Consider the following 25,853-nt stretch of genomic DNA (forward strand, 5'->3'; position numbering starts at 1 on the left):
AGAACCAGAAATACCATCTGATCCAGCAATCCCATTACTGGGTATATACCCAAAGGAATATAAATCATTCTATTATAAAGATACATGCACACATACATTTATTGCAGCACAATAGCAAAGACATGGAATCAACTCAAATGCCTATCAATGATAGAATGGGTAAAGAAAATGTGGTACATATATACCATGGAATACTAGGCAGCCATAAGAAGGAACAAGATCATGTCCTTTGCATGGACATGGATGGAGCTGGGTGCAAACTAACGCAGGAACAGAAAACCAAACACTGCATGTTCTCACTTATAAGTGGGAGCCGAACAATAAGAACACACGGACCCAGGGAAGGGAACAACATACCCTGGGGCCTGTCGGGGTGGTGGAGAGGGGGAACATCAGGAAAAATAGCTGATGCATGCCGGGCTTAATACCCAGGTGATGGGTTGATAGGTGCAGCAAATCACCATGGCACACATTTACCTATGTAACAAACCTGAACATCCTGCACATGTACTCTGGAACTTAAAATAAAAAAAAAACAAAGCCTGGCATATACTCAAAAATATTTGCTGAACTGAAGCCCAAACTGAACTGAAGGAAATCAAGAAACATTAAAGTAGTCACTCATTGAACACCAGTTATGGGGAGCCATCATATGAAAAGTCATCATTCTCAAAAACATTTTCCTTATGTTCAAATTATCAAGAGATTAATCACAATGATCATAAATTAGTGCTAAATAACAAATGTCTTAATTTCTATTTTACTTAAAGTCTTTAAAATTTTAGTAATAATGAAATACTTATAAGTAACTGCTGATGCACATTAAAGTGTGAAAACCACATATTAAAAGCCAGGCAAAATAAAATTGATAGCTTAACTAAAACCAAACCACATTTTAAGACATTTTTCACATAGCTAAAATGACATCATTCCCTTAACAAAGCAGAAAGCATGTATTGCATCTGTGTTGGTAGAACGAGCAAACACACATGTGGTCTGATTTATTTCCAGACTGTGAGAAGTTTAGTGCAATGCTATAAGGTCCTTCCTCTGAACATTCAGCATAAGTGCTAAAGCAAAATTCCCCAGCATAAAGGCCTACCTGGAAAGAGAGGTTACAGGGAAAGCGCTCGACCAATTCTATCATTCCCAATACAATTATATTGTAAATAAGTTCCACATGTTTCTCAATCTAGAGGTTGGGAGAAGATTTGAGAATAAATCTTTAAGCAGAATACAATTAGATTCCAGTAGAAGTTTCATTCTCATTCTTTACAAAAAGCTTCTCCACTGACCCCAACTCTGGATATCTACATGGTGAGTTAGTATTGCACAAAAACAGATTCAAATTAACTACATTTGAGCTACTCTAGACTATATTCTTCTTTATTTAGCACCAGGAAGCTAAGCAGTCAGCTTTCTGAAAGAGAAGAAAACAAAAAGGGGATTGGGAGAAAGCCTTCTCCTGGAACCAGAACTTAATGTGCCCAAAACATCAGCAGAACAAATCAGAGTCCCTTCTTTCATGAAGCTAACAATCTAATGAGACACATGAAATAATCAGGGAACAGAAAATTTTAAACTACGTGGTACCAACTCTTAGTAGGAAGAGTCACTGTCTTATAACAGAAAGAATTCTAAAGTTTAGTGAGAATGAGATTTAAATCTACCTTATCAATTAATTACTAGCAGTAAAACCTGGAGAGAGGAAGCATGAGAGACCTATATGTGAATTACAGCTAGGATTAATGTGTTTTGCATTGGAACGTTAACGTAAGCTCCACAATGCCAAAGGTTTTTGTCTTGTCTTGTTTACTGCTGTGTCCCCTGAAGCGCTTGGCCATAGGAAATAATAAGTATTTACTAAATAAATTACGATTATCTATCTTGTTATGGTCTTGTAAAGTCCCTTGTAGACAGTCATGGGTTTCCTCTGAAGGTGGCAGATACTGTCAGGGTTAGTGATCAAGGAAGAGTCAGGTCTTTGAAGTGGGTGAGAGTATCTACCTCTGATCTCTCACTCTTTAATCTGGGAGCTCCTTGGGGTTGGCACAGAGATGACCAAAAAAGAGGGGAAAGAACAAGTCCTATTTTATAAATGATATTTCCTAAGGCTATGTGATTGTCTCTATTTCCCTTAGGGCCAGGCATTTCTCTGAGTATCTTCCATGGGATGTTAATAGGTGTCTAAGATCAGGGAGGCCTTTCCTGACTAACCTAGTCACTCTAATTGTCCTGGTTTATTTTCTCATATGAGACATGAGAACAACTTTACCTTCTACTACTTTAATTTGTTTGTGTGTTTTGCTATCGACATCCCTCCACTAGAACGTAAATTCTATAAAAGCAGGGGCCTTAGTGTGTTGTCTGGGATGCTAGAGAGTTTTTCTCACTGTTGATGCTCTCTCTGCTTTCAACTTTCAGCAGTCTCTAAATGCTAGGACTATGTGGAGGGGGTGGGGGGAGTCTCCTGTAGCTACTGCTCCTCCTCTAGCAGTAGACTCCTACTGCTTGTTACTCAGCATTAGGCTTTTGGTGGGAGCACGTGAGATTCTTAGTCCTTACGCTGAGCCTGTGTACCTGAGCCTCTGAGGTAGGGTCTTCTCATTTTCCTGCCCCTCCTCAATCCTATGGCTATCAAATTCTACTTTGAATTGGTGGAAGCTCTTGGGCAAAAGAGTTTCCAGCTTCTCCTTTAGTGGTAGCAGACCTCCGCTTTGTATTGGTGCAGAATTGAGAGACCAAGAGGCTTTTCCGCCTCTTCCATATATGGCCTTTATTTCTACTTCTTCCCCAGTGGGTATTTGCCTGAGTCCTCTTAGTAAGGGAGAGAGTTCCCTCTCCAAGAGGCAGATGGGTTTTGCTTCTACCTCTCCCCAAGAAGTAATAGAAGTTCACCTAGGCCCTGGGAATGAGAGGGTTTGCTACTCCTCCATTGTGAGTATTAAAAAAGTTCTGAGAAAGAAGCCAGGGCTTCAGGTGTCTCGCCGAGTCAACAAACAAACTTTTGCATGCTCATCCACTGAGATGGGCTCTCTTCCATCTTCTGAACTACCTCTAAACTTTTTTTGGGAGAAAATCAGCGGAGGCCCATGGAAAAGAACCCGCATATGAACGTCAACTCTTTTTGTGTTCTGGGGATCCCAGTTACGAAACTGATACTTTAGCCCATACTTGGTGCCTTTAAGAAATGCATTCAACTTTTAATTGATTTCTTTTTACCCATTTTGTTGACAGCTACCTCTTCCTCCCATCCTCTTCCAAAGGTAAAACATTTATGTATCTTATCTCTTTTTAGAGGGGCTTGCTACTCTGAAATTCAGTTCACTTGGTTGTTTTACAAAGTCAGTTCACTAATGGATTCAAGAGAGGTTATAATTTTTAAGATTATATAGCCTTTATTCATTGCTAAAATAGAAATGATGGTCTCTTGAGGATTTATTTTATTAAGGAAAGCAGCAGCTTTTAGCCATTTAATATATATATTTTTTCAATCCTTGGTCCTTTAATATGTGAGTTAAGTTTTTGTTGTTAAGTCCATTCCAGTTCTAAATTTCTGATTCCGAGATCACAGAAAGGAAATATAAAGCTGGAGTTATCAGGACAAGAGAACAAGAAAATAAACCTGGCTATGAGATAGTCACTGACCACTGAGAGGAGAAACCTAAAGAAATGATTATGTTAAAATGTGTGGTGAAGGAGACATAGTTTACATTAAAAAAACATAATGGGAGTTTAGTGTGAGCAGTGGGAGAAGCTTGAAGCGGAAAAATAGGATGATCTGGCCAAGAAAAGTATCACAAGGCATAAGCTGAACTGACCCTTGAAGTAATTATCTAAGTAGACAAACAGAAGGGGAGTATATTGAAGGTAAAGGGAGGCAAACAGACCTTAGAAATGTCTAGGGCTGGCCAGGCACAGTGGCTCATGCCTGTAAATCCTAGCATTTTGGGAGGCTGAGGTGGGCAGATCACCTTAGGCCAAGAGTTTGAGACCAGCCTGGCCAACATGGCAAAACCCCATCTCTACGAAAAATACAAAAATTAGCCCAGTGTGGTGACACATGCCTGTACTCCCAGCTACATGGGAGGCTAAGGAAGGAGAATTGCTTGAACCCAGGAAGCGGAGGTTGCAGTGAGCCAAGATCGTGCCACTGCACTCCAGCCTGGGTGAAGAGTGAGACTCTGGCAAAAAAAAAAAAAAAAAAAGAAAGAAAAAGAGAGAGAGAGAGAGGAAGGAAGGAAGGAAATGTCTAGGGCTGAAGTATGGGGAGGAAGTTCCAGGAGATGAGAATTAAGAGCGAAAATTTAAGAGTCAGACAGACCTGAGTTTGAAACTGGACCTACTACTTAAAGACTATGTGACTTTGGATAGTTGGGTAAGCCTTTTAAACTGCATTTTACCAGTCTGTCAGATAGAAGTATTCATGCCTACTCCTCAGGGTTGTTGTGAGGATTAAATGAGATAATCCAAGTAAGGCACTTAGCTAAACACATCTGGAACACATCTGTGCTGAATATATAATGGCTGTTACTACTGATAGTAATGGTTCTCCATCACAGAGTAGTAGTAGCACTACACATCCTCTGCAGCCCTATTCATTTGGGACTTTTCTAGAAACCTGAAGGAGCCAGAGGGTCACATGCTGTAGGAAAACATTTGTCTCCCTGTGGCTCGAGAATAATTCTCTTCTCCCTTAAGGTACTACAGTTCCTATCTCCTCGTTGGCACAAAAACTAGAATATATATTTAAAAGTAGCTACGAAGAAAGACCTTCCTACTAGAAAACAGTAAGTAATAATTTATACCTGACAAGTAGGAAAAACTACTAATTTCATCTGTTTCTCTGCATCTATGTGGGAAGGAAAGCGGACAAAAAAGGGATAGGCTAAAAAATCATTCTTATTTACAGGGTAGAGTTTAGCCTAGGTTTACATAATGCAAATACAGTGAAACACAGACAATATATTGTTAGGCAAGGACTTCATTTCTGCACCGAGAACTGCGGTTTAATCCATTCCTCCAGCATCCAAGTACTCAGGTTGTTGTTGTTTATTTATTTATTTTTTTTCATGTCTTGGGTTACCAGAGCCTGCAGTAGCTCTCCAGACACTTAGTGATCCTAAAAAGGCTTAGAAATTGCCCTTCAAGTGTTGCTAAGGAGTTAACTATATTACCTGAAACTCATTCCCTGGGCTATCCCTCCTGGCTACCGCTTAATCACTTCTAAGTAATTTAACCTAGAAAATACCCTAGGTCAGTGGTTGTCAGATTTTTAAGCCTATATCAGAAGTACATATAGGGCTTGTTAAAACACAGAATGCAAGGTTCTACTCTTGGAATTTTTGACTCATTATGGGGCAGGGCCCTAAAATCGGCGTTTCTAACTTGTTCCAGGTGATGATGATGCTCCTGAGGCTAGGACCACACTTTGAGGACCACTACCCTGGGAAGTTTTCGTTTTCACAGAGTGGTGTACCTTCCAGGTACCTAAAGGGTGAGTCAAGAGACCAGTCACTGGCCTACAGAAAGAACTGTGTGAACCAGATACAAGTACATAAATAATAACATGGTAAGCCATGTGCTGAAAAAAGAGATGATTTGTTCTTCCAGCAGTTTTCAAAAGGGGTTGAATCTGCAGGTTTAACTTGGGGGTAGGTGGAAAGTGCTGGCAGGTCAACCTTTTTATTCATATTATTTTCACTAGATCCTGGGAGCACAGAGCCAATTTTTCCAAGCCCATCGACAGATCTACCCTGCCTCCTATACCAAGACAGAGTGGTTATTCCCAGAAGTACAATCCCTAAGGACAAATATCCTGACCTCTCCGCAAAGTCATTCCTCTCAGAACTAAAAGAGGTTACTCACATTCTCAGGTGAATATTTTCAATGCCCTAGGAAACAAGCAGGTGCTGTTGCTATTCTTTTGAATGTCCTCTGTATGATTATGTTGGTCTTTTTTTTCATCCATTCTCTTATTTTTAAGGCTAAATACGAGAAAAAAGTTGGGGCTAGAATGAGGACAATGAAAAACTTGGGCCCTATCTCTAGTTCTAACACTATTTGCTCTGTAACCTTAGGCATCCAATCTCTCTCTCTTTTACATTCGTTCTTCATAAAATAAAATGCCCGGTGAAAACTGACTGCAGATTTCTATGCCACAGATTCTGATGCTCAGTTCAGAAGTTTACATAATTCCAAAACAAATACATCAGAAGACCATTGTCAAACCAGTAGTTTCACTTAAAAGTTATTCCATCTGTTCAGTGTTTGCTGGGGGTTAAAAAATAAAAAGCTATTACTGATTCCATCTTCTTTTCCTGTCTTTATCCTATTTTCATTTTAATAAAAAGCAGATAATTATTAAGTCCAAGAGGAATTAGTCTATTTAGTATCCAGGTGCACAAACATAACCATAAACTCATTTTTATATAATAAATGAAGAACTTATGTGTTTAGCTGAAACACAGAGGGGAAAAAACTCGGGGGGAAAACAGCAAGAGGACAAGAAATTCATTCTCACAATTTAGTTGAAAAGGGCCTTTAAAACCAATGAATTAAATTTGCAAGTTCAGTAATAGTTTACTTCTTACTGTAATTCTGACATAAAAATATTATCTGGGTACAAATGCCCAGTTTAAGAAAAATTCAGTAACACTCTCATCATTAACACATCCAAATTATACTTAAAAAACTGATATAGTAAAAAAATTCAACATTTGTTTTTATATAAAGAACATTTTTTTCTCTATACTGCACTGATGAATTCTTATTTTTATATCATGAATTTCCTACGTTTTCATAGCAAAATAAACATAATTCACATTTATTTAGCATAACATATAATTTAAAATGTTTTACTTCACACCAATAGATATTTAAAAGTACTCTGATATAACATATTAAGACACGGTTAGTGAGGCTGTGGTAAAAACACATATTCTTCTATGTCACTAGCAAGAATGGAAATGGTACAACCCTTATGAGGGAAAAGTGGTAATATTTAACAAGACAGTATACAGCAATCCACTTCTGCAATGTAGAAAAAATACAAAAGATATAAGCACAAAGTTTTTTCACTGCAGGATCATTTATAACAAGAGATTGGAAACAACATAATAATTCATCAGTAAGGAACTGGCTGAATAAACCATGGCATACGTAAGCAGTGAATTTCCAGGAAGCTGTAGAAAGGGAAGAAAAGTATCTCTATGTACTGGTAAGGAGTAATCCTACAGCTATATCGTTATGTGAAAAAATAGGGTGGAAAAGTATATAGTATATTTTTGTTTATCTAAGATATATATATATATAAAATTCATAGTTGCTTATATCAAAAAGGTTAAAATTTTAAAGTTACCAATGAAAGGTGAAAAAACAGTGTTGAAGAGACAGAAATAGAAGCTGAAATTTATCTGAATACATCTTGTTTTAATAGATTCAACTTGAACTATGTAAATGTTTACATAATTATAAAATAAAATAAAAACTTTGTAAAACTATACAAAATAAAATTAAAACAAATTAACCAAAATTTGTGTCCAGTTAGTAGCACAACCACACATAGAAAAACTATTCCAAGTGACTTTAAAAAACACTAATATGGTTATACATTATTATTAGGATATACCATAAAGATAGTTGCCAAAACAAATCTTAAACAATTTCCAGGAATCATATTGGTAGTGGTAGTGTTGATACTGTTTTTCTGAAACTATTAATAGTCTGTATACATTATAAGATAATGTGAGTAATTATGTGATATTTTAATTCCCACATTCCCAGTGTCATTGAGAGTGGTATTTTCAGCATAAAAGAAACGAAACATGAATGTTAACATTAGACTAGGTTAACTTAAACAAACATCTGTAGTCCTGAATCTGAATTGGAAATCAATATAAGCTCAGTCATGACATATTTTTTTCTCTAAAGATAATTTTCCTTATTATGTGCACTGAAAAGACCTGGAAGTGATGAACAACCTAGTAGAAATGAATGACCCTTGTCCAGAATGTAGTCTTGGAGAAATACCTGATTTCAGGTCTGAAGTAGGAAATATACAAGATGAACCAAGAACATCTTGTCATATTAAAAATACTCTTTTAAGCAATCCTATATATCAAAGAAGAAATCAAAAAGAAAATTAGAAAAGTGTTGTAAACTTAATGAAAAGAAAAACATACTACATCTCAGAATTTGTAGAATACCAATAAAGTAGTATTTAGGGAGAAATTTATGGTATTCAATGCCTAAATTAGAAAAGATCTTAAAACCATTACCTCAATTCACACCTTAAGAAACTTAAAAACAATAGCAAATTAAGTGCAAAATATGAAATGTAATAATATCAGAGTGGAAATCAATGAAATAGAAAACAGAAAAGTAATAAAGAAAATAAATGAACTAAAAGCTGGTTCTTTGAGAGTACTCATAAAATTGTAAAAACTTTGCTAGACTGTTCAGGAATATGAGAAAATACACTAATATTACACTATATATTATATAATACTAATATATACAATATACTAAATAAGACATTAATACTATAATTACTAATATCAGGAATTCCAAAGGTAACATTGCTACAGATGATACACAGGTTAAGAGGATAATAAGGGAATATTATGAAAAACTATATGGCTATAAATTAGATAACTTAACTGAAACGGAAAAAAAATCCTTGAACTACATAATCAACCACAGCTTACTCAAAAAGAAATAAACAACCTTAACAGTATTATTAAGGAAATTGAATATTTAGTTAAAGCCTTCCCACCAAACAAAGGAACAAAAACTCCAAGCCCAAACAGCTTCACAGTTGAACTCTACCAAATACTAATGAAAGAAATAAAACTAATTCTATACAAACTCTTCCAGAAAATTTAAGGGGAGAGAATAGTTCCCAATCCAATCCAAAGGCCAGCATCATTACCCTGTTATCAGAACCAAAGACATTATACGAAAAGAAAAGTGCAGAACCAACACCTCTCATGAATACAGAGGTAAAAATTCTAAAAATACCCATCAGCAAACTGAATACAACAATGTATGAAAAGGATATTACATCATGACCAAGTGAAGTTTATCCCAAGAATGCAGTCATTTTAACACTAAAAATTAATCAATATAATTCACATAGTACAAATTTAAAAAGAAAAATCATGTGATCATCTCAATAGGTAGTGATGGTGAAAAGCATTTGACAAAATGTAATACTCATTCACGATAAAAAGTCAGTAATCTAGATATAGAAGTGAACTTCCTCTTTCCTCCTAATATTAGGAATAAAACAAAGAGGTCCACTAGAACCAGTTCTCTTCAACATTTAACTGCAGATTTTGGCCAGATAAATCAGACAACAAAAGGAAATAAAGGGCATCTAGATTGTAAGGAGGAAGTAAAACTGTACTTGTTCACAGATAACATGGTAGTCTATGTGGAAAGTTCAATGGAATCTACAAAAACAATCCACTGAAGCTAACAAGTGAGTTTAGGAAGGTTGCAGGATATAAGACACACACACATATATATATATATATATATATATACACACACACACACACACACACACAAACACACACATATATATCAATATCAATTGTATTTCTACATATAGAAAACACACATTCAAAAAAATGAAAGAAGGGGCCACGCGCAGTGACCATCCTGGCTCACACAGTGAAACCCCGTCTCTACCAAAAATACAAAAAATTAGCCTGGTGTTGTGGCGGGTGCCTGTAGTCCCAGCTACTTGGGAGGCTGAGGCAGGAGAATGGCGTGAACCTGGGAGGCGGAGCTTGCAGTGAGCAGAGATTGTGCCACTGCACTCCAGCCTGGGCGACAGAGTGAGACTCCGTCTCAAAAAAAAAATAAATAAATAAATAAATAAATAAATAAAGATACTGTTTACACTAGCAATAAAATATAAAATACTTAGGGTAAATATGAAAAAAGATATAAAGCACCAGTACACTACAAACTACAAAACACTGCTGAGAGTTATTAAAGAAGACCTAAATAATGGAGAAATATATCTTGCTTCTATGTTGGAAGAGTCAATATTGTTAAGATATGAATTCTGCCTCAGCGATCTATAGATTCAGTGCAATTCCAATCAAAATCCCAGTAGGTAATCTGCAGAAATCAGAGTATGTTTTCCAATTAAAATAGAAGTAAATTAAGAACTAATAACAGAAAGACACCAGGGAAGTACCCATAAAACAATAACCCATAGGTATAAAAAGAAATCATGGGGAAATTAAAAAACATTTTGAATGGGATATAAACAAAAACACATATGTAAAAATGAATTCACATATCCAATTTTATGAAATGCAGCTAAAACAGTGTTATATTAGAAAACACAAAAGGTCTAAAATCAATAATCTGAGTTTTTATTGTAAGAAACTAGAAAAAGGAGAATAAAATCCAAAATACAGGCAAAGAAGGAAATAATGAAGAATGAAGGTCATTAAAATAGAGATTCCTGTTCCTGATTATGCTAGAATAACTTAATCTAATAACAAAAAAAGAAAAAATATACAAAACAAAAATTTTCAGACATTAGACAACAGAAACACAGAACAATGATTCCTAAGAAAAGAGAAAAAAATGAGGTGAGGTCTAAGATTGTCCCAGATAGCGGCCTAGAGAGAGATTCCATTGCACGGTGCAGGGAATAAGAAGCCAAACAGAGCCCAGCTTGAGAAGACAGAGTTGAGAAATCAAGGAGGCCAACTTGGATAGAATTCACAAAACAGAATGCCTTGAGAAAAGAGCTGTCCAGAGATAGAGCTCAGAGATCTGCAAAATATTCCTCACAAGTTTCATCTGAGAACTGATCAGTGCATGTATGCGAGGAAATTACCTGAGGCTGGGAAAATAGCCACTAGGAAAAAGCAGGTAGGACAATACTCTAAAACTCATAGGGCTGGGAAGAATTCATGTACCCAAAAGCCAAAGTAGAGAAACCTAATGAATATTAGGCAAAGATGACGTGATTGTTGCTAAGGCAGAAAATCCTAATGAATCTCGAGAAATGCTACCAGATAAGTGAATTTAATACAGTCACTGGATACTCTCTCTCTATATATATATATACATACATATATACACACACACGTGTATATATGCGTGTCCATAGACACACATATACACACACACATATATATACACATACACACACTATGATTCATTCCACATACTACCATTGAACAATTGGAATTTGAAATCTAAGAACAGTGCCATTTACAACAGCATCAAACAATATAAAACACTAAGAATAAATTTGACAAAAATGTGCAAGACACTGAGAACGATACAATACTGAGAGAAATAAAAGCTCATTGAAATAAATGAAGAGATACCGTGTTCATGGATAGAAGACTCAATATTGCTAAAATGTTGATTTTACCCACACTGATATCAATGAAATGCAATCACTGTTGAAATCAGCAGCACTATTATTGTAGAAATTGTCAAGCTGATTCACAAAATATATGAAAGCTTACAGAACCTAAAATAGCCAAGTTTGAAAAATAAAAACAAAGCTGAAGGACTTGCAGAACATGTTTTAAAACATATTTTAAAGTTACTATAATCAGAAAAGGGTCATATTGGCATGAAGAACAGCACAGAATCCAAAGTAGACTAACACTTACATAGCCAACTGATTATAAACATACCTTGTTTTATTGTGCTTCACCTTATTGTACTTTGCAGATATTACATTTTTTACAAATTGAAACTTCGTGGCCATCCTGCATCAAGCAAGTCTATCAGCACCATTTTTTTCCAACAGCATATGCTCACTTCACATTTCCATCACATTTTCATAATCTCACATATTTCAAACATTTTCATTATTATTACTATTTTATCTGTTATGGTGATCTGTGATCAGTAATCTTTGATGTTGCTATTGTAATTGTTTTGGGGCACTGTGAATGAACACATGAGTGATAAGAATGTGATATAGCCTTATTGCTGATATGGGGAAAGTTTTAGGGATCAGGATAGATCAAACCAGCCACAACATCCCCTTAAGCCAAAGCCTAATCCAGAGCAAAGCTCTAAGGCTCTAAATCTCTTCAATTCTATGAAGGCTGAGATCGGTGAGTAACCTGCAGAAGAAAAGTTTGAACCTAGCCGAGGCTGGTTCATGAGATTTAAGGAAAGAAGCTAACTCCATAACAAAAAGTACAAGGTGAAGCACTACATGCTGATGTGGAAGCTGTAGCAAGTTATCTAGAAAATCTAGCTAAGATAATTGATGAAAATGGCTACACTAAACAACCAAATTTTAACGTAGATGAAACAGCCTTATATTGGAAGAGAATGCTATTTTGGACTTGCATAGCTAGGGAGAAGTCAATGTCTAGCTTCAAAAGACAAGCTGACTCCTTTGTTAGGGGCTAATGCAGCTGGTGACTTTAAGTTGAAGCCAACGCTTATTTACCATTCTGAAATTACTTTCTGCTAAATCTACTCTGCTTGTGCTCTATCAATGGAAGAAGAAAGTGTGGGTGACAGCATATCTGTTTACAGCATGTTTTATTAAATATTTTAAGTCCATTGTTAAGACATATTGCTCAGAAAAATAGATTCCTTTCAAAACATTACTGCTCACTGATAATGCACCTAGTCACCCAAGAACTCTGATGGAAATGTACAAGGAGATGAATGTTGTTTTCATGCTGGCTAACAAAATGCCCACTCTGGCAGTGCATGGATCAAGAAATAATTTTGACTTTCAAGTCTTATAGCTGCATAGACAGTGATTCCTCTGATGGATCTGGGCAAAGTAAACTGAAAGCTTTCTGAAAAGGATTCACCATTCTAGATAGCATTAAGAACATCTGTGATTCATTTGAGGAGGTCAAAATATTAATATTAACAGGAGTTTGGAAGAAGTTGATTCCAACCCTCATGGATGACTTTGAGGAGTTCAAGACTGCAGTGCGGGAGGTCACTGCAAATGTGGTAGAAACAGCAAGATAATTAGAATTAAAAGTGGAGCCAGAAGATGTGACTGAATTGCTACAATCTCACAACAAAGTTGCTTCTTAAGGATGGGTAGAGAAAGTGGTTTCTTGATGTGGGATCTACTCCTTGTAAAGATGCTGAAATGACAACAAAGGACTTAGACTTAATTGATAAAGCAGTAGCAGAATTCCATAAACTTAACTGATAAAGCAGTAGCAGAATTCAAGAGGACTGACTCCAATTTTGAAAGAAGTTCTGTGGGGAAAATGCTATCAAACAGTATTGCATGCTACAGAGAAATCTTCCGTGAAAGGAGGTCAATGTCTCAAACTTCATTGTTGCCTTATTTCAAGAAATTGCCACAGCCAACCAACCTTCAGCAACCACCATCCTTATCAGTCAGCAGCCAACAACACTGAGACAAGACCCTCCACAAACAAAAAGTTTGTATGATTGGTTGCATTTTTAAAAAGCAATAACATATTTTAAAATTAAGGTATACAAATTGCTTTTTAAAGTTACAATGCTGGACTGTGTGTGGTGGCTCACACCTGTAATCCCAACACTTTGGGAGGCTGAGCTGGGCAGGTTGCTTGAGCCAAGGAAGTTGCAACTAGGCTGGGCAACATGGCAAAACTGTTTCTACAAAAAATAAAAAAAAATTAGCTTGGCATGGTGGCACACACTTGGAGTCCCAGCTACTCAAGAGGCTGAGGTGGGAGGATCACTTGAGTCCTGGAGGTGGAGGATTCAGTGAGCCAAGATTGCACCACTGCACTCCAGCCTGGGCAACAGACCAAGACCCTGTCTCCAAAAAAATAAAAAGAAAAAAGAAAAGAAAGAAAATATATAATGCCATTGGCACACTTAATAGACTACAATATAATTTATACATAACTTTTATATGCACTGGGAAACCAACAAATTCATGCAACTCACTTTATTTTAATATTTGCCTTTTTTGGTAGTCTGTAATTGAACTTGCAATATCTCTGAGGTATGCCTGAATTTGACAAAGGTACAAAGGCAATTAAAAGGGAAAGGATAATTTGCTCAAAAATGATGCTGGAACAACTGAATAGCCATGCACAATAAAAACGAACACTGACCCTTATTTCATAAAATATATAAAAATTAACCCAAAATGGATCATAGTTTTAAATGTAAAATCTGAAACTATAAAACTTCTAAAAGAATACATAGCAGGAAATTTTGTCTTTGGATATAGAAAAAAATTAAATAGAACACAGAATGCACAAACTCAAAGAAAAAATGATAAATTGGACTTCATTAAAATCTAAAACTTGGCTCTTTGAAAAACATTATGAGAGAAAGGCAAGTTATATACTAGGGTAAAATATTCACATGCCATATGCCCAGCAAGGCATTTATATACAGAACTGTGCTGCCAGTAGAATTTTCTGAAATTATGGAAATATTTTATATCTGCACTGATAGAAAGCCACTACTCATATTTGGCTAAATGAACTCTTGAAATGTGTTTAGAGTGACTTGGGAACTGAATTTATATATTCAATTTTAGTTAACTTGAATTTAAATTGCCAGTGGTTAGTGTCTACCATACTGGATAGCACAGATTTGGAACATATGAAAAACACTTAAAACTCAACAGTAAGAAAAAAAAAACCAACACAAAATGAGGAGATGTGAACCGACTCTTTTTTTTAAAGATTATCTAGGAATATCAACTAAGCTCATGAAAAGATGCTCAACCTCATTAGTTATCAGGGGAATACAAATTAAAACCACAAAGAAATATAAGAATGCACACATAGAATACTTAAAATTAGAAGCTCTGACCAGAGCAAGTGTTGACAAAGATGTGGAGCAACTGTAACATTCACACACTGCTAGTGGAATATAAAATGAAACAACCACATTAGAAAATAATTTGGCAGTTCTTAATATATACAACTACCTTACGACCCAGCCATTCCACTTCTTGGTACTTATTGAGAAGTTTGAAAGCATATGAAGTAAAAGTACACACAAATACTTGTACATGACTGTACAAAGCAACTTTATTTTTAATCATAAAATTTAAAAAACCATACTGTCTACTAACACATAAAAGAAATACAGAGGTTTGGGTATACCTACACAGTGCAATAGTACCCAGTAATAAAAAGTAGCATGGTATTTATATAAAATTCTCAAAAATGCAAACTAACCTATCAAGTAGCTCAGTGATTGCCTGAGGATAGGTTGGCAGTATCAAGGAAGGATGGATTGCAAAGGTGCACAAGGAAACCTTTGGAGGTTATGAAAATGTTCATTATCTTGATCATAATGTTGGTATATAACATATAAAAATTCATCAAAATCACACACTTTATGTGTGCTTTATTGTACATAATTATACGTCAATAAATCTCTCAAAAATAAATCAATGAAATATAAAGTCAACACAATACAGAAAAGCTACAAAACTAGAGCTTGGTTCTTTGAAAAGATAAAATTCACATGCCTTTAACTAGACAGATCTAGGGGGAAGAAAGAGAATTTTGAAATTACCAATATCAAGAATGAAAGAAGGAACATTATAGCTCCTACACACATTAAAAACGTAATTAAAATATTATGCATAACTCTGCATCAACTGACAACTAGGATGAAACAGACACATTCCTCGAAAGACACAAATTACCCGAACTGACTCAAGAAGAAACTGAATACTCAATAGTTCCATATCTATTAAATAAACATCATAATTAAAAATCTTCCCACAAACAAAACTCAACCCTAGATAACTTCAATGATAAATTCTACCCAACATTTTAGGAAGAAATAATGACATTCCTTCATACAATCTTTCAGAAAAAGGAAGTGATAGTTCCCAACCCATTTTATACCAAAACCAGACAAGATAATACAGGAAAACTGCAGACCTCTCTCTCTCATAAACATAGACTGAAAAATACTCCATAAGCCCACAACCCCTTTCTAACCACAAGAAAACATCAGACAAATCCCAATTGGAGAACATTCCAATTAACTGACCAGTCTTACCCCAAATTGTCAAGGAACAAGGAAGGTCTAAGAAAAACTCACAGTTTAGAAAAACTAAGAAAACATTATGACTAAATCTAATGTGGTATTCTGGGTAGGATCCTGGGATAGAAAAAGTACTCTAGGTAAAAGCTAAGGAAATCTGAATATAGTATGGCCTTTAGTCAATAATGTAATATCGGTTTATTAGTTACAACAAGTATATTGTAACATTGTAAGATGCTAAAAATATAGTACACTGGTTGAGAAATCTGCAAAAACTCTGTAATATTCTTGCAACTTTTCTATAAATCTGAAATTACTCCAAAATAGAAATTTATTTAAAAAAATCAATGGAATCAACCATATTTAGACTAAAGCAAAGAAAAAAAAACCCCCAACAACATGGTCATCTCAAAGTTGCAGAAAAAAGCATCTGACGAAATTTAACACACATTCGTGATTTAAAAAAAAAAACACCTCACATACTGGAATTAAAGGACACTTCCTCCACTTTATAAAGAACGTCTACCAAAAAATCCTAAAGCAAACATCATACTTAATGGTGAAAGACCGAGTATTTCCCTACTTAAGATCAGCAATGAAGACAATATGTCTGCTCTTACCACTTTCAGCAATACAGTAGAAGTTTTAGTACACTGAGGCAAGCAAAGGAAATAAAAATCAAACAAATTAGAGTGGAAGAAGTAAAACCATTTTTATTCACAAAGGGAATGAATGTATATGTAGAATATCCTGAAAAATCTACATTAAAGCTAATAGAACTTTTTTTAGATTAAAGAATAGGTCGATAACAAAAAAATCAATTGTATTTCTATATATTAGCAATGGACAAATGAACATGAAATAAAAAAACAGTCATAATATCGACAAAAACATGAAGATTTATTAGAAAGCTAAGTAATCAAGATATTATAATATCAGTAAGGATAGACATGTAGATTGATGGAAAAGAATTGCATCCAGAAGTAGATGTATACATATATAGCCAATTGATTTTCTACAAAGGTTCCAGAGTGAAAACATATGTACTTTTTGAGAAAGTACATTGGGAAAAGAAATTGTATTTCAATCAATTTCTTTGATTGCAAAGAAATTGCAGTTGGTACTGCAACAACTGGATATCCATAGGAAAAATAATAATCCTCTACCCTTATTTTATACCATAGACAAAATTAATCAAACTTGATCCCAGACTTAGTAGAAAAGAACATAGGATAACATCTTCGAGACTTTCAAGTATTCAAATGTTTCTAAGATAGGACACAAAATCAATAAGCTTTACAGCTTTATAGAAAAAAATTAATTAGACTTTATCATAATTAAAAACTTCTGCATCTCAAAAAGTACTGTTAAGAAAATGAAAAGACAGATTTAGAGGAAACATCTGATTATATATATTTGACAAAGGACCTATATCCAGAATATATAAAAACTCTTTCAACTCTACAAGTTTACACATTAAAAAATGGGCAAAAGGTTTAAACAGATCACTTCACAAAGAAAAACATACAAATGGGCAATAATTTTATAAAATGATGCACAATATTATTTGTCTTCAAGAAAATGCAAATTAAAACCACAAAGTGATGGCACCATACACCCACCAGATGGCTAATTTTTTTTTTCTTTTCTTTTGAGATGCAGTCTTGCTCTTGGCTCACTGCAACCTCCGCCTCTCATGTTCAAGCAATTCTCCCATCTCAGCCTCCCAAGTAGCTGAGACTACAGGCATGCACCACCACGCTTGGCTAATTTTTTCATATTTTTAGTAGAGACAAGGTTTCACCATGTTAGCCAGGCTTGGCTGAAATGTTTTAAGGTGTCAAGCCAAAATGTTGGTCTTGGCTAAAATGTCTTAAGCTATTATTACTAAGTTTTGGTGAGGATGTGAAACTGGAATTCTCATACATTGTTGATAGGTATGTAAAATGGTACAACTACTTTAGAAAATAGTTCTGGTGATTTCTTTTAAAGTTAAACATTACATGACCTAGTAATTCAATTCTTAGGATATTTACCCAACAGAGTGAAGACATACGTCCACATAAAGATCTCACAAATGTTGATAGCAGCTTTCTTCATAGCAGCCCCAAATATCTCAAATATCTCTCAACAGAATAAACTAATTGTTGCATATCCATAAAATGGAATACTAGTTGGCAAAATCAAAACAGAACAAACCTCTGATACATACAACACAGATACATACAACAAAAAAATCCTGCTGAGCCAAAAGCGACTAACACAAAAGAAATATATAAGACAAAAAGGGGGATATTTCCATTTGATAAAAGGTATAATACACTGAAAGATCCTAAACTTTATGGACCTAACAATACATGTTCAAAACACAGAAAGCAAGAAACTAATAAGAAGAAATTTACAAGTCCACAACTTAAGTGGGAAACATTTCACAGCCCTTTTAGCAAATGACAGAGCAAGAGGACAAAATATTAGGAAGGATATTGATGATTTACATAATCAATAACATACTTTAAAAACATGTATCTAATACAGTACTCATAAAAACAGCTACATTGTCAAGTCACAAAAAAATTTTAAAATCAGATACGATACAACCATATTCTCTGATACAAGCCATAAACTTAGGTATCTACATTAAAAATTATGGCCATAAAAGAAAACAAAACCAAATAAAACAACATTTTAACTTACTGCTTTATACTAGGAAATATCTAAAGATAAGTAAATAAAAGAATTACACTAAGCAGTGTAATTTATAAAAAGAATTGTTGGCCTCCAGAGTTAGAGATAAAAGTCAGTGATTGGTAAGTGGCAGAATCATTTCTGAATCATTGTGTCACTTTCATTTAAAGTGATGATCTCTGATCTGTCCACATGGAGCCAGAACAGACAGAACCTTATGGCCACCATATTGTAACAGTTAAGTTTCTTAAACCTAGTCCTTGGTACAGTCTTTATCTTATCAGATAGAAAATTCTCAAAACAGGCAGTCTAATAATGATGGCTAAGGTAACAAATTTTAGAGTCAGGGAGAAGTAAATTTAAATTTCAACTCCATTACTTAATAGTTGTGAGAACTAAGGCTATTTTTTTTTTTGAGACAGCATTTCGCTCTGTCACCCAGGCTTGAGTGCGGTGGCATGATCTCGGCTTACTGCAACTTCTGCCTCCCAGGTTCAAGCAATTCTCCTGCCTCAGCCTCCCGAGCAGCTGAGATTACAGGTGTGTATCACCACACCCAGCTAACTTTTGTATTTTAGCAGAGATGGGGTTTCACCATGTTGGCCAGGATGTTCTTGATCTCTTGACCTCATGATCCACCTGCCTCAGCCTCCCAAAGTGCTGAGATTACAGGCGTGAGGCACCACACCCAGCCGGCTATTTTAAATCTCTAAGATTAAATATCTTTATTTGTAAAATGAAAAAGCCATTCAACAATGTATACACGATGTACTTAGTTTAGAACCTGGCACCTGGTAAGCACTCCGTTTAAATTAAAGCAATTATTAATACAGGTTGAGCATCCCTGATCTGAAAATCCACAATCTGAAATGCTCCAAAATTGGAAACAATTTGAGCGCCTACACGATGGCATAAGTGGAAAATCCCATACTTGATCTCATGTGACAAGTCACAGCCAAAATGCAGTCGAAACTTTTCTTTATGTGCAAAATTATTTAAAATATTATATAAAATTACCCTCAGGCTATATTTATAAGGCATATATAAAACATAAATGAATTTTGTACTTGGAAATTCCCAAGATTTCTCATTATATATATATGCAAATATTCCAAAATCCAAAAAAAAATCTGACATCTGCAACACTTCTGGTACCAAGCATTTTGGACAAGGGATTCTCAACCCTTATTACCAATACTAATATGTTGTTCTACACCTCAAAACTCACCATGTTCAAAACTTGTTCACCTTCTTGATTAGCCAATCAGTTAATGATTGATGTCATCACCATCTACCCAGTCTTCAAAAACTAGAAACTTCACTCTTAGCTCCTCTCACTTCCTTTTCTTAACTGTGATAATGAATTATGTATATCATCACATTTTTTTTATTATACTTTAAGTTCTGGGGTACATGTACAGAATGTGCAGTTTTGTTACATAGGTACCACACGTGCTATGGTGGTTTGCTGCACCCATCAACCCATCACCTTTACATCCAAATCTTACTCTCACTTCTAAGTATCTCTATTTTTCCTCTTCACTGCTTCAGTTCAGATTTTTATTACCATTTGCTTCAGTGATGTTCAACTGTCTTCTATATGGTCTACCTGCCTTGTCCATCTTCCAATCAGTTATTTGATAGAGCCAGTTTTCAAAAACACAAATCGTATTACTAACTGTGATTTTCTCAGAACATTTCCCTACTATATAGAAATCTAAGGCCCTCAGACTGACAGAGACCACTTCTAATCTGGTCCTTATTTACTGTATTGGCCTCATTTCCTTTCTCAAAGTTTGTCATGCCTTTCTACACACTTTGAGCTCTAACTTAAATTCTCATTGTTAGAACATTGTATCATCTGTTGTCTCTGCTAGAGCAGTGGTTCCCAACCTTTTTGGCACTGAGGACCAGTTTTGTGGGAGACAATTTTTCCATGGATGGTGGGGAGTTGTGGAGGAGGAGGAAGGATGGTTTCAGGATGAAACTGTTCCACCTCAGATTATCAGGCACAGGCTTTAGATTCTCATAAGGTGCCCACAACCTAGCTCCTTCACATGCACAGTTCACAGTTGGGATTGTGCTCCTAGGAGAATCTAATGCTGGTGATCTGACAGAAGACGGAGGAGCTCAGGTGGTAGGTAATACTTGCTTGCCTGCCACTCACCTCCTGCTATGCTGCCAGGTTCCTAACAGGCCACGGACCAATACCAGCCTGTGGCCCGGGGATTGGGGATCCCTGTGCTAGAGGACTCCTACTCATCCCTCAAAACCCAGCATAGATAGCAGTACCTCTATGAAGCTTTCCCTCATGTCCTAAGGCAGCTGCTTTGTTCTCCTGTTTCTACCTTAATTATAACACTTATAGCCTATTCAAGTAATTTACTTCTGATAATTTTTTTTCCTCCACCAGGCTATAAGCTCCTTGAAGGCAAGCATAGAAAAGCAGATCTAATTTGATAGAGTGCCTGCCTCATGGTGAGCAGTCTTTGAATGAATCACAACATTTTTGTAAGGAAAAGCTGAGATGCTGCAAATAAAAATATATGGTATTACAACTCTCGCACATTTATTCCACAACTCTCTACTTCATGTTAGAAGTTTAAACAAATCCATATAATTGTATATACTTTCAGCATGTTTCCATATGAGAAACACATAAATACAGCAAGTGGAGAATATTTCAACCATATACAGCATCACATTGATCATGTTTGTCAAGAGCTTTAAAATACATAAACTTTGAAGCTGAATGACAGAAAAAGGTATTGTTTTAGTCTGTTCTCATGCTGCTAATAAAGATATACCTGAGACTGGGTAATTTATAAAAGAAAGAGGTTTAATTGCCTCACAGTTCCTGAGGGCTAGGGAGGCCTCAGGAAACTTACAGTCATGGTGGAAGGGGAAGCAAACATGTCCTTCTTTACATGGCAGCAGCAAGGAGAAGTACCAAGCAAAAAAGGGAAAAGTCCCTTATGAAACCATCAGATCTCATGAGAACTCATTCACTATCACGATGGTAACCGCCCCCATGATTAAATTACCTCTCGCCAGTTCCCTCCCATGACATGTGGGGATTGTGGGAACTACAATTCAAGATGAGATGTGGGTGGGGAAACAGCCAAACCACATCAGGTATAAAGGTTGATATCCCTGAATATAAACCAAAAATTTTTTTGTACCTCCTTGCATTTTCCAAATTTTCCAAAATGTACATATATTAATGATAAAAATGTATTCAAAAATGAAAAGTAGGTATTCTATAAAACCAAAATTATAAAGACACTTAAATCTCTTAAAATAAGTTTTTTTTTAAAAATTGATTTGAAATTTTGTTAAGTGGATAGATCTCATGTTAAGTCTTCCTATTAAAATAAAATGATTTGTTTTTTAAAAAATGATGCCAATGTAAAGAATACTGCAATCACGACCAATCAGAAAAATCATGAAAATAAAGAATCTTCTCCTTCAAAAAAAAAAAAAAAAAAAAAAATTGACAAATAAAACATACAGATTTATGGTGCACAACATGATATTTTGATATATGTATACAATGTGGAATGGCTAAATCAAGCTAATTAACATCATTTTATAGACTCTACATCACGGAAATCTGACAAAGGATCACAGTTGGATTCAATGCATAGAAATTATTCTTTTCCAAAAACAAAGTTAGACTTGATGAAAAAACATACCAACCCAAAGGCATATAAATACAAAATACAGAATGAAGTGGACAATTGAGTTTGGTCTTCATTATCATGATGTTTCAGGTTCCAGTGCTTTGGGGCCTTACAAACTTCAAATTAAATCCTTTAATCCTATACTTTGCTTTGCATATACACATATAATATTAAGAACAGAATTTGACAATAAAGGACTCCTAAAACTTGTTAATAAAAACTCAAATAACCCAATTTAAAATGCCTTAAGTTTTAAATAGAAATTCCTCCCAAAAGACATACAAATGACAAACACATGAAAGAATGCACAACATCATTAGAGAAACACAAACCAAAACCATGATAAGGCCACAGACGTTGTGAACCATGCCTGTAATCCCACCACTGTGAGAGGCCAAGGTGGGCAAATGGCTTCAGCCCAGGAGTTTGAGACCAGCCTTGGCAAGACAGCGAAACCCAGTCTCTACAAAAATTAGCCAGGTGTGGTGGTGTGTACCTGTGGTCCTAGCTACTCAGGAGGGTGAGGTGGGAAGATCGCTTGAGCCCAGGATTTTGAGGCTGAAGTAAGCCATGATCATACCTCTGCACTCCAGGCTGAGTGACAGAGCAAGTCTCTGTCTCAGGAGAAACAAACAAATAAACAAACCCCACAATAAGCTCCTTCTTCATATCCACTAAGTTGGCTATAATAAAAAAGATAGAAAATAACAAGCACTGTTAAGGATGTGGAGAAATTAGAATGCTCATATATTGCTGGTGGGAATTTAGAATGGTCCCACTGCCTTGGAGAATAGTTTGATGGTTCCTCAAAAGATTAGAGTTACCATAAGACCCAACAATTCCACTCCTAGTGTATACCCAAGAGGAATGAAACACATGTGCAAACAACAACTTATACATGAATGTTCACGGCATTATTCATAAATAGCCAAAATGTGGAAACAACCTAAATGTCCATCAATTAATGAATGAATAAACAAAATGTGGTATACCTATCTATACAATAGAAAGTAATAAAGTACTGATACATGCTACAACATGGATGAACCTTGAAAACATCATGCTAACTGAAAGAAGCTAGCCACCAAGACCGCACAGCACACAATTTCAGTTATTTGAAATGTCCAGAAGAGTCAAAGTTATAAACACAGACAACAGTTGAGTGGTTGCTTAGAGCTGGGGATGTGCAAGTGCAGTAGGAGAGAATAGGAGTGACAGCTAATGGCTATGCATTTCTTTTTGGGGGATGAAAATGAAGATTTTGGTGATGACTTCACATCCCTGTGGATATAGTAAAAACCACTGAAGTGTACACTTTTAACTGGTGAATTATACCATAAGAACTGTATCTCCATAAAGATGTTGTTTTGTTTTGTTTTAAAAAAGATGTTGTCTGGCCCCTTTTTCAACAAATTACATGATCTGGGGAATTGGCCTTTTCATTTATAAACTGGAATAGTATCTGTTTCCATCTTTCCACCTCTAGCTGTAAGAATACATAAAACATTAATACATGAGAGAAGCATTCTAGAAAGCTAGTTTCACAACTTGAAAATGACTGTATTGATCTATTGCTGCAATAACGAATTACCCCAAACACAGCATCTTAAAACAACATTTATTTATTTATTCATTTATTTATTTTTTCTGAGACAGGGTCTCATTCTGTTGTCCAGGCTGGAGTGCAGTGGCACAATCACGGCTCACTGCAGCCTCAACCTCCTGGGCTCAAGCAATCCTCCCACCTCAGCCTCCTGAGTAGCTGGGACCACAAGGTGCACACCACCATGCCCAGATAATTTTCACATTTTTTTTTTTTTTGTAGAAACAAGGTTTTACCACGTTGCCCAGGCTGGTTTTAAACTCCTGAGCTCATGCAATTCCACCCGCCTTGGCCTCCCAAAGTGGTGAGATTACAGGCGTGAGCCACTGCACCCAGCCAAACAAATATTTATTACCCTACACAATTTATAAGGATCAGAAACCTGGAAGTGTCTTAGTTGGGTGGGTCTTAGGTCTCTCATGAGGTTGCAGTAAGGTTTCAGCCAGGGCTGGCTGCAATCTCTGAAGTCTTGACTGGAGTGGGAGGGTCTGCTTCCAAGAGCCTTCATGTAGCTATTAGAGCCTTCAGTTTCTCATCTTGTGGGTTCCTCCATAGGGCTGCTCATGACATGGCTTCCTCCCGATCAAGTGGTCAGAGAAAGTATGACAGCAATCAAGAAGGAAACTCCGCCTTTTGTAACCTAATCTCGGAAGTGGCACATCATTACTTTTACCAAATCCTACTGGTTACACAGAGCAACTCTGATACAGTGTAGCAGGGATTAGACAAGGGTATGAATACTAGGAGGTGGGAATCACTAGATGCCATTGTGGAGGCTAGTTACCAAAACGACATGATAACAAGTAGACCAGATTTTACATAAGCAAATGTTTGACCTTTGCACTGAAAGAGGATACTACTTACTCCTCAACAGTGTGACAGATACACTCAGAGATGTTTTATGAGTTGCAATAAAAGGGTGTGCAAGAACATCCATACTGATTTTCATTCTTTTTGTAACTGAGGTATGCTTAGAATAATGAAACACAAAACTGTAGAGCTGGGGTGAAAAAAGTACTAGAATAATTTAGTCAACTTTACTCTCCCCCCCCCTATCACCAACAGATGAGGGGAAAAAGTCCCAGTCATGGAAAGAATGGGTGACTCCACCAGGGTCACATAGTGCTAGAGCAGGAGACTAGAATACATTCTCTGTGTTTTCTCATCATACTCAGAACTATGTATCAGAAAACCAAAGGCAGTGACTCATAATCCAGATGACATAGTGTACATGTAAGCATTAATATACATTAAACAGCTGGTCACTCCAGAATGGACATTTCTTTCTGTGGCTTTTTAACATTAGATGTGTACACTTTCTCAGGCAGCAGTACACTCTTACCCTCTTTCCATCCAACTAAGAGTTGACCTATAGTCAAGTTGAGGCAAGACCTAAACCTGGAACACTCGGCAAATTAGACATTATGTGACAGGAGACCCTAAAGATTTATATATTTTTAATAATTTTATTTAATGAAAAATTATATAACAGTTACAATATGCCAAATACATTATAATATTAACTCATTTAATCCCCTATGAAGTCATCCCCATTTTACAGATGAATAAAGTGAGGCCTGAAGAGGTTAAGTAACTTGCCAAAGTTCTCACATCTGGTAAGAAGAAGGGCCAGGGTTCAAACCCAAAAAAGAATGGCTACAGAGTCCACACTTTCTTAACCACAATAATATGAAGCTTCTCGATAACAGTAATAATTGTTCTTCTGCTTCCCTAATATGTCTTTTTTTCAAGGTTCTGAAGGAAGGTCAATCATGTAATGTCAAAACTCTGAGAAATACTAGCTTTCAAGTTGTATAGGTGAAGAGAGTATCTAGTCCAATATAGTAAGGATGTCGTAGGACAGACTGCTATCCCTATGAACA

General features: G+C 35.9%; 1 protein-coding gene across 4 annotated transcripts in view; it reads right to left on the minus strand.

Moving 5' to 3' along the window:
- The window catches only part of ARHGAP20 (Rho GTPase activating protein 20), a 146,079-nt gene that overhangs the window by 86,252 nt on the left and 33,974 nt on the right, over positions 1-25,853 (minus strand). The window contains exon 1 of one of the 4 annotated variants that reach the window (XM_063636510.1): positions 5,869-5,890. The exons of the other annotated variants lie outside the window; for them this stretch is intronic. Coding sequence (XP_063492580.1) covers positions 5,869-5,870 — 2 coding nt within the window. The 5' untranslated portion in view covers positions 5,871-5,890. Of the gene's footprint in view, positions 1-5,868; positions 5,891-25,853 lie in introns of those variants that run through there. 4 annotated transcript variants of the gene reach the window in all.

The sequence above is a fragment of the Symphalangus syndactylus genome, chromosome 3 (genome assembly GCF_028878055.3).
Source record: "Symphalangus syndactylus isolate Jambi chromosome 3, NHGRI_mSymSyn1-v2.1_pri, whole genome shotgun sequence".
Classification (NCBI taxonomy): Eukaryota; Metazoa; Chordata; class Mammalia; order Primates; family Hylobatidae; genus Symphalangus; species Symphalangus syndactylus.